At 57.0% G+C, this 10029-nt stretch overlaps 1 protein-coding gene and 1 long non-coding RNA gene across 2 annotated transcripts; one reads left to right on the top strand and one right to left on the bottom strand.

Annotated features, from left to right (window-relative positions):
* Positions 1–937: 937 nt before the first annotated feature.
* ACP4 (acid phosphatase 4) lies at positions 938–5360 on the bottom strand. Its single transcript, XM_047836423.1, has 11 exons — positions 5262–5360; positions 5086–5190; positions 4917–5003; positions 3722–3868; positions 3284–3382; positions 3085–3180; positions 2280–2412; positions 2113–2195; positions 1554–1678; positions 1132–1310; positions 938–1053 (listed from the first exon to the last, which is right to left on the bottom strand). Exons 1-11 carry the CDS (start codon positions 5358–5360, stop codon positions 938–940), a joined length of 1269 nt encoding a protein of 422 aa, XP_047692379.1.
* A 3938-nt stretch (positions 5361–9298) lies between these two features.
* LOC125153323 (uncharacterized) lies at positions 9299–9776 on the top strand. The gene is made up of 3 exons (XR_007147459.1): positions 9299–9409; positions 9498–9557; positions 9678–9776. It is a non-coding gene; the product is annotated as an uncharacterized LOC125153323 (long non-coding RNA).
* Positions 9777–10029: the final 253 nt, after the last annotated feature.

Here is a 10029-nt window from a genome sequence, read left to right as displayed (position 1 = left end):
CCACTTTATTTAAATAGCCCCATGGGAGCCATTGGGCACACAGGCAGGTCCCACCCCCTGCAAACTATTGCAGCCCCCAGAATGAGAACGTCACCGGCCCCGCCCGCTCTGCTGGCCTCCAGCAGGAGTTTAATGGCAAGGGATGTGGGGTCTGAGGAGTCTCAGCTCTGCCAAAGGAGATGGGAGCGCGGAGGCCAGTCACGTGCCGGGAGTCACAGAGCCTCAGGTTTGCCGGTGGCTTTGGCCCTTGCACCTCCTTGTGAGCTGTCCCTCTGCGCGCACGCTTGAACCCCCGCCCCCCGGGGGCGGTGGAGAAGACTAAAGGTGACAGCTCAAAGCCAGATTGGGTGACTGCCGGGAACCAGTTCTCAAGGGAGTGTGTGACCCACGGAGGGGCTCACTGAGCAGGCGCGGCTCTGGTGCCCGCCAGGTGCGCGCATCACGTGCTGCACCTACAAATGCATGTTCCCGCAGGCACTCACCTACCGTCCGCTCCCATGCACCCGCATAAATACACCCGCACATGCAGGCACGCCCACACTCGTACAACATGCACAAATGGAGGCTGCGCACGCACCGCACGCACAGAGGCCTGTCACACGGACACGCGCATTCTTGTGCCAACACGTATATGCAGACCCCTCACAGGCACCCAAATAAGCGCAGAAACATTCGCACAAGTGTCTGTACGCACGTGCACGCACGTGCCATATACGTGTGCGCAAGCCGCCCTTCACGCAGCCCCCCCCCCCCACAGGTAACAGCACGCGCGTGCGTGCGCACACAGACCCGCCCGTGGCTCCGGGGCCCGGGAGCCCTCCCCTCGGTTCCCACGGGGCCAGGCGCACACAGTAAGTCACGGGAGCCAGAGCAGCGGGTGAGCAGACATGTTGGGATGCAATGGCAGCGCGGGAAAGGGGGCGCCCGGTTTCCCAGCTCACACGGGGCCCCCCCAGGCCCGCAGGCAGCCGGGTCTCCAGGCCAGCAGGCCCAGCCCCATGCTGAGCCCCGCCAGCACCGCCACGGCCCCGGCCAGCAGGGGCACCACCGTGGCTGCGGGGAGAACACGGGAGTGTGAGTCGTGGGACTCGGGCCCCCCCACGCTCCCAACCCAACGCCCGTGGCCGTCACCTGCAGGGGTGGCAGGCTCGCGGGAGCCGTGGCAGGGGACCCCGTGAGCCGGAGGCCGGGCGGGGGCGGTGAGCTGGCGGAAGCGGCCTAGTGGGCAGGAGCCCGGGCACCCGGGGAGGTTGAGGGGCAGGGGCAGGCCGGAGGAGTCGTTGCGGTAGAAAAGGGAGATGGTGACGTTCCTGGAGGGAGACAGGAGGTGGTGGCACCCGAGCCCCTCCCCACCGCCCCCCTGCCACTGACTTAAATCTGGAGAAGAGGAGCCGAATGGGGAGACTGAGCTCCTGACTCCCACCTGTCAACCTCCAAGTGCCATCCGGGGCAAATACCCCTCCGGGCCCGGGCCACGCCCACTGCCCGGGACCCCACGTCTCTTCCCGCGACAGTTCTGTCCTGCCCCTTCCTGGGCGCCACCCCCTCCTTACCCAGCATCCTCCTCCGGGTCCCCGAGGTGCCTCCGGAATTCAAAGCCGAGGCAGGCGGCATATGGCGGGGTGTGACCGTCATAGAGACCCAGGGCTCCCTGGAGGGCCAGCAGAGTGCTGTCGTGCTGCGGGTGGATCCCAGGGCTGAGACAGGGCTCCTCTCTCCACGTCTTGTCTCTCCTGAACTCTAGGCTGGTGCATCCAGCTGCCTCCCAGATGTCCCCCAGTTCCCTTTAGTGCCACCCCCCAAATCTGCTCACCTTGGAGGCAATCCCACTAATTGCAGGTAATCGTTTAATGAAGATCGGTCAAGTAGACGCAAAAATATGATCGGGCAGTTCAGTTAAACAGCCTGTCCTTCCAGAAGGGCTAAACTCTCTTACAACACCATCACCTCCCTCCTTCCAGACTGTACCTCTAGTGAAACGGTCTGAGAGTATGGTTTGGAGATGAGCTACCCAAGGCAGCGGGCGGAGGTTCCATTGGGACCACCCCACCGGCTTTTTCTCCCCTCATCCCTGTGCCCCACATGGCACTGCCCCCCTTCCCAAAGACTCACAGCTGAGTACATAACCATCTTGAGGGGCAGCCCTAGGCGCTGGACCCGAGAGAAGTTGGCAAGGATGGCATCCAGCAGGATCCCTGAGGGGGCAAGAACAGAGCGCTGGAGAAGCCCCCAGAGGAAGGCGCTTTGGCCTCCCGGCCTCCCAGCCCCAACGGCCTCACCCCCTGTCAGCTGGGCCTTCTCGGCTGCCCGGGGTGGACCCACATGGGCCCCAATATCCAAAGCTGAGATCTGCGCTAGCGTCCGTAGGACATTCGGGGAGGCCCAGGATGGGAGGGGAAGACCGTGGGCTTGCTGGAGAGAGACAGGGAGAGGAGACAAAGTGACCGGGACATCCTGAGCTCTCCATGCTCCCCTCAGACCCCCCCCCCCTCCCCGCAGTGCCTGTGCTGTCCTGTTAGCTGCAGCCGTCTCCCCCACCTCCCTCATCAGAACCCCTCATGGGCCGGATCTGGTCAAAAAGCTATGGTGAGGCCGATAACAATCATTAATTAGCAACGACCATCACCGTCCAGGAGCCCTCACCCACGGACCCAGAGGTGTCTCAAACTTCAGACATCTGGGACTTTAGAAGGGTCCGATGGTGGCGTCACCATCTACACCAGAGCACGCCCAGTGCAACTATCCCCACCGTACAACTAGGATGATTTTCACGGCATGTTGGTTTCGGGCACTTTTCCCGCAAGGAAACTAACAGGAGGAATGACAAACACACAGCCTCCGGCCTCCCTGCGGGCCTCACTGTATGCCCGGCACTGCTCTAAGCACATGGCATGGATCTCGATCGTTACAGAAACCCCAGGAGGTGTCGATATGTGCGTTGCTGTCCCCACTGTGCAGATGCACAAACTGAGGCAGTCAGGTTAGGGGACTTGCCCGAGGGAACACAGGGAGTGAGCGGCAAAGCTGGAATTTGAATCCAGGTGTCTTTGCTGCCTTGGCTGGGTGGGTGGGGCGGGGGCTCACCTGGCACATCAGCGTGTCCAGAACCTTCCACGCCCTGCGGAGCGGCTCTCCGACCAACGAGAGCCCCGTGTAGTTCTCCAGGTGAGTTAGGAAGTCCTGGGTGCACCGGGCTGGGTGAGTCTAACGGACCTCCTCACCCCTCCCTGCCCCGCCCTCCCAGCCACACCCCTCCGGGCCCCGCCCCGCCGGCCCCGCTCACTGTCCAGCCCTCCAGGGCGGTCTGGTACTCCGCTGCCTCCGTGGCCTCCCTGAGCAGCTCATGGTATCGGGGACAGCTGCGCGTGGGGAACCTCAGCAGCTGGGGGAAACTGAGGCTCAGAGAGGACAGCTTGACTGGGACCCCAGTCACAGCAGAGGGCGCGGGGAATTGAGGCTGTGGAGGCCTTGTCTCTGGTGCAAATCTCTCTTCAAACTACACGGTCCCTCCCAGATCTGGGCGCGCCGCATGGGGATGGCAGGTCACCTTACCTAGACAGCTCTCCCCTGGGGAAGGGCTCACTGCCCCGAGACAGCACACGCCCCCCGGAGCCGCTCAGCTGGGCCAAACTGCCTCTCCCAGCCACTGGCTCCCTCCATCCCAGAGGATGTCTCTCTCCATCCCTCCCACGCCCCCCCTGCACCTGCCCAGCCCCCTGACCTTGTCCTCGGTGACTGGCACTGTATGTACAGGGATGGGCCTCCAGGCAGCCTCTGGGCGCCCCGGAGCAGCCTCAGGGAACAGCCCTGCGAGGTTGGCCTGAGCGCTCTCCAACGTGCGGTCAAAGTCAGTGCTGCGCACATACACCTGGGGTGGCGGGGAGAAAACAGGCAAGGGGACCAAGGTCGGGTCATGGGTCAGCTGCAGCAGCAAACCAAAAGCTTCAGATTTGGTTCGGGGTCGAAGGTTAGGGGTTGGGAGTCAAAACCCAGGGCAAATTGGAGCAGCTGGTTGTCAGTGTTGGAAGTTGGGATCGAGGGTCAGAGGTCAATGTCAGGAGCAGCCAGGTTGGAGGTCAGAGGTTGGGTGAACATGTGGGACCAGAGGGGTCAGTGGCCTCATTGAAAGAAAGGAAGATCAGAATTGCTGGTGGCTGGAAGTTGGAGTTCAAGGTTAGGAGGGGAGGTTGAAGGACATGGGACCAGAATTCAGTACATGTCTATCAGGGATCAGAGGTCAGAGGTCAGGAGGAATGCTCCTATTGGGGGGTGTCAAAAGACAGGGAGGAAATTCAGATTTGCTGAAGGGCAGAGATCAAAGACGGGAAGTTGGGAGGGCAAATTGAACCCGTAAGGGTCAAAGTCACAACCAGCAAGTTTTAGCATCAGAAACCAGAGGTCAGAAAATCTGGACGGAGTTGGTGGGAATCAGAAGAGAGAGGTGAGGGCAGGAAAATAAAGCCAGGGTTGGGGCGCCTGGGTGGCTCATTCGGTTAAACGCCAGACTCCTGGTTTCAGCTCAGGTCATGATCTCACGGTTCGTGGGTTCGAGCCCCGTGTCAGGCTCCGTGCTGATGATGCGGAGTCTGCTCGGGATTCTCTCTCTCTCCCCCTCTCTCTGCCCCTGCCGCTCCCCTGATTGCGTGCGCTCTCTCCCAAAATAAATAAATAAACTTAAAAAAGAAAAAGTCAGGGTTGACGGAGGTCAGAGGTCAGAGGTGAAGCATATTCATGCTGAGGTGGGGTCAGAGGTCAGCATGAGTAAGTCAATGGTTTGGAGGTGAGTGATCAGAACTGGGGTGCAGGTTGGGTTATGGGGGGGGGGGTCAAAGGCCAGAGGCAGAGGCCCACGGTGAGTGTTGGGGTCAGTGGAGGTCAGAGGTCAGGAGGCAGGTGAGGGTCATCGTGGGCAGTACCTCCTCCCGCCGGTACTCGGGGCTCAGAAAGGCCTCATAGCGGTTCCTCAGGAAGCGGCCCAGCTCCAGCTGCTGGCGGACCCCCTCCTGAGGACAGAGCAGGAGTCAGCAGACCCCTCCCTGCCCCGCCCACTCCCCCCCCCCCCCCCCCCGCACCCCAGCCTCTCACCCCAGTCAGCTGGCCCAGGCCCCTGGGCCACAGGACGGTGATCGCCTCCTTGTGCGGGTCGGTGGGATAGGAGGCCAGCGGGGCCCGGTCGCCGTGCCGGAACACCTGGGGACGGGACCAGGTCAGGGCCGGCCTGGGAGAGGCGAGGGGCCAGGCCGGGGCGGGGGACACCTCACCACAGCCACAAACACCAGGGGTCCTTCCGGCAGGGCCTGGGGCAGGAGCAGAAGCAGGATAGGTCCAGCGGGGAGGCCCCAAAACCCTGGCCCGGCCATCTCCACACAGCCCAGACGCTGAGCTCAGCCCACTGTCTGTGCCGCAGCCCCACCCACTCATTACCCCTGCCTCAGCACCCCCAGAAACGCAGGTCCCGGCATGCCTGTCCCGGGAGCCAAGGCGGGCTCCTGGGATCGACTCCCCGCCCCCCCCCCCCCCCCCCGCACCCCCAAGCCTTTGGATTAGCCAGTGGATTAACCCATTTAATCTCCTCTGCGACTCTAGCAGGGGGTGATATGGTTATCACCGTCCCCATTGTGCAGCTGGGGAAACTGAGGCACGGCAGGGTTAAATCATTTGCCTGAGCGGGGCGCCTGGGTGGTTCAGTCGGTTGAGCTTCTGGCTTTGGCTCAGGTCATGATCTCACGCTTCGTGAGTTTGAGCCCCGCGTAGGGCTCCGTGCTGACAGCTCAGAGCCTGGAGCCTGCTTCTGATTCTGTGTCTCCCTCTCTCTCTGCTCCTCCTCCATTCGTGTTCTCTCTTTCTCTCTCAAAAATAAATAAACATTTAAAAAAATTTAAAAAAAAATCATTTGCCTGAGGGAACACAGGCAGTGAGTGGCAAAACTGGGATTTGAACCGGGGGCCCTTAACCTGGGCGCAGAGGAAGGCAGAGAGACCCCCACCCAGCCCCACATTCTAGACATATGCTCTGCCTTCTTCTCCCTCCCCACCACCACAAATCGTTTTTTTCCTATTCTCACCCCTTAAATGTTGGAGCTCTTTGTAGCTCTCTCGGGCTTCTTGGAGATGTCACCTTCTTCCGGTGCTGCCCACAGCTGGCCCAAGCCAGCAGGGCTCAGTGGTTGAACACCCAGACCCCGGATTTAGACAGGCTGGGTTCCAACCCTAACCTCACCCACCATTTACAAGCTGTGCAACCATCAGCACGTTACTGCGCCTCTCTGTGCCTCAGTTTCCTCATTCATAAAATGGGAACTAGTACAATCTGTACCCCCAGAGAGTTGCTTTGAGGGTTAACGAGTTCAAGTATATTAGCACTTAGAACAGGGGTTTGCGGACCAACTACTAAATAGTTATTTCTTGCTGTGTGACAAATTACCTGAAAACTTAGTGGCTTACGACAGTAGCCACTTATTTCTTGAAGTTTTGGTGGGTCATGAATTTGGGAGTGGCATAGCTGGGTGGTCTCGGCTTAGGGTCTTCACAAGATTGAAGTCAGGTTGTGGCTGGGGCTGCAGTCATTTGGAAACTTGAGCCACTTTTTAATGTTTATTTGGTTTTGAGAGAGAGAGAGAGAGAGAGAGCCCAGCCTATAAGCGCAGGGGCAGGGGAGGGGCCAAGAGAGGGAAACAGAGCATCCAAGTGCTGTCAGCGCAGAGCCCAATGCGGGGCTTGAACTCACGAACCTTGAGACCATGACCTGAGCGGAAGTCGGACGCTTAACTGACCGAGTCACCGGGCGCCCCTAACTCGAGTCACTTCTGAGCTCACCAGGGCGGCTGCTGGCCAGAGGCCTCAACTCACCACCACATGGCCGTTGGTTCCTCCCACAGTGACTGACCAAGAGACAGCAGTGTCTCTTGTAGCCTAACCTCAGAAGTCTCCTCCACTATTCCCACCCTATTTTGTTGTTTTCGCAGAGCAGTCCTGTCCCCTAAGGGAGGAGCCCCCATGAGTGGGATCAGTGCCCTTGTAATAAAAGATGCTCCAGGAGCTCCCTTGTCCTTCCAGCACCAAAGGGCACATCCAGAAGCTGGCTGACTGTGAACCACCAAGCAGGCTCTCATTAGACACCAGATCTGTCAATGCCTGGACCTTGGCCCTCCAGCCTCCAGGAAAGTGTGAAATAAATGTGTGTTCTTGATAAGTCATCCCCTCTATGATACTCTGCTATAGCAGAATGAATGGACTGACACCCTCTCTGTGTCAAGACCCCAACTTAAGCACCTCTGCAAAGTCACTTTAGCCATGTGAGAGAAGGTGTTCACAGGTTCTGGGGATTAAGGCATTTCAAGGCCATTATTCAGCCAACCACGCAAGTAAACATGGGGAAACACCCTGGTTCTTCACCCACTGGCCGACCCCAGCCCTTTGATCTACTTCAGGACCTTCTCTGTCCTATTCCATGCCCTTGAGACAAGCCCCTGTCTTCAGCTTGGTCCTGGTTCCCCATCCTCTGGATAACAATTGGCCTCAGCAGGAACTCCAAAGATGAGATGATAGATAGATAGATAGATAGGAAGATAGATAGATAGATAGATAGATAGATGATAGATGTTGATGACAGAAATATAGATGATGATGATGATGATGATAGATATAGATGTTAGATAGATGATAGATGTTGATGATAGAGATACAGATGATGAGAGATACATAGATAGATAGATAGATAGATAGATATTGATGATAGAGATATAGATGATGATAGGTGATAGATAAAATAGAGATGTTAGATAGATGTTAGATAGATGATAGATGTTGATGATAGAGATACAGATGATAGATAGATAGATAGATATAGATGTTAGATAGATGATAGATAGATGATAGATAGATGTTGATGATAGAGATACAGATGATGATAGATAGATATAGATGTTAGACAGATGATAGATAGATGTTGATGATAGAGATATAGATGATGATGATAGATAGATGATAGATAGATAGAGATGTTAGATAGATGATAGATAGGTAGATAGATAGATGTTGATGATAAAGATATAGATGATGATAGATAGATAGATAGATATAGATGTTAGATAGATAGATAGATAGATAGATAGATAGATATAGATGTTAGATAGATAATTGATAGATGATAGATAGATGTTGATGATAGAGATATAGATGATGATATAGATAGATAGATATTGATGATATAGATGATGATAGATACATAGATAGATATAGATGTTAGATAGATGATAGATAGATGATAGATGTTGATGATAGAGATATAGATGACGAGAGATAGATAGATAGATAGATAGATCCTGGGAGGTCCTATTTTCTTTATTTTACAAACTAGAAAATTTGTCTAAGGTCACCCCACTCGCAAGTGCCAGAGTTGGGATTCAAAGTCGTCCAGCGGGAGGTCCGTGCGCTGCACTGCCCGCGCCCGGCTCCCTCCTCTGGGCATCTCTCTGTCTGAGAGCTGAAACGGAAGGGTACAGTGTCACCTCTGCCACCTCGTCTGACCTTAGCTGGGAACATGGGCGCATCCAGCAACTGAAAATGTTACCGTTCTGCGCATGTCCATGGGTGACCGCGAGAGGGCAGCGGGTCTGCGTTTGGGGGATTACAGATAATGCAGCGAGTAGGCGAATTCGCAAAGATGGAATCCGCGGGTAACGACGGGCGACTGTATTTGTTTCTTTACTCTCCCTATTTCTGGTGACCTGGGAGTGAGTTCTAAAGGCGTCACGAAGGGTTAGATGTCTACGATACTAGCGGGAAGGCTGGAGGAGTAAAAGTCAGAGACCGCCAGGGGGCGGTGGGAGGCGCGGGCCCGTGGCCCAGAGGTGGGCAAATTGCGGCGGCCGGCGCTCCCACCCCTAGAACTGGTGGTGACGAGGCTCTGGGATGCCCCGTCCGACTGCTGCTTCTCCCACCCTTGTGTCCGGCAGCCACCGCTGGAAGAAATTTTGTCTGGGCCGCCTCACATCCTCTCTAGGCTCCCAGCCTCCTCCCTGCTCCAAGACACCGACACTCAGAGCTGACTGGGTGCCTCCCCTGTTCACAGCCTCCCGTGGCTCCCCAGCACCCCAGGGTGGGGGGTGGGGGAACAAACTCCTCAGTGCTGGAGGTCTGGATTCTCCAGTCTCAAGTGTCCTGATCCCAAATTCAGACACTACAGGTCCTTTTCTGTGTCCGAGCCCCCCACCCTCAACCATCTGCCCAATGCCCCCCCCCTACCCAGAATGCCCTTCTCTCGTCACCACGGCCACCATTCTGGTCTCCCAGGCAACCCCTCTGAGGTTCTGGTGGCTGATCAGCTGCCTCTGGCTCAGAGTCCAGGAAAGGAAGAGGGAGGTCAAACAAGTGTGCAGCTCAAGGCCATGGCCATGAACTTTCAGGAAGTGAGGAGGGGGCTGGCAGGGGGTGGGGGGAGGCCTGGGGAGAGGGAAGGGAGGAGGGAGGCCCTGACTTATGACCCCTCCCCCCCAGAACGTAACCCTGGCCATGGCCGTAATCACCATCCTTGTCTCCATCTACTTCTTCAACAAGGTGAGTGGGCAGAGGGCAGAGGCAGCCGACTGAATCTCTGACTCTGCGGCCCCTACTTTGTTGTCTTAGCCTCTCCTCCTCTCCCGTGCCTCTGTATATCTCTGAGTCTTCCTCCCTCAGGCTCAGCGATGAGAAGACATGGGACGCCTAATCCAAGAGCATTCCACCCTGGATCATGACCCTGGCCTCTGAGACCAAATAAATGTGACTGCATCAGCATGTCCTGTTCCGTGGTACCACCCCGGCTGGTGCACAGCCTCCCGGGCTCCATTTGAGTCTCCGAGTCAGAGGGAGGAGGGGCCAAGGGTCCAGTCTCCTGGGTCCGAGGAAGGAGAGGGCTAGAGGGCTGGACTGTCCCATTGGAGGCCAGGAACCCAGAATCTGAGCCGGGTTTTGAGGGACGAGTAGGAGTCTTTCGGGGGAAAAGGAGAGAAGAGGAAGGACATTTGAACTTTGGGTGCAAAAGCACAGA

The sequence above is a fragment of the Prionailurus viverrinus genome, chromosome E2 (assembly GCF_022837055.1).
Source record: "Prionailurus viverrinus isolate Anna chromosome E2, UM_Priviv_1.0, whole genome shotgun sequence".
Classification (NCBI taxonomy): Eukaryota; Metazoa; Chordata; class Mammalia; order Carnivora; family Felidae; genus Prionailurus; species Prionailurus viverrinus.
Note: the sequence above shows the minus strand (reverse complement) of the source record. Positions and strands in the feature narration are given on the sequence as shown.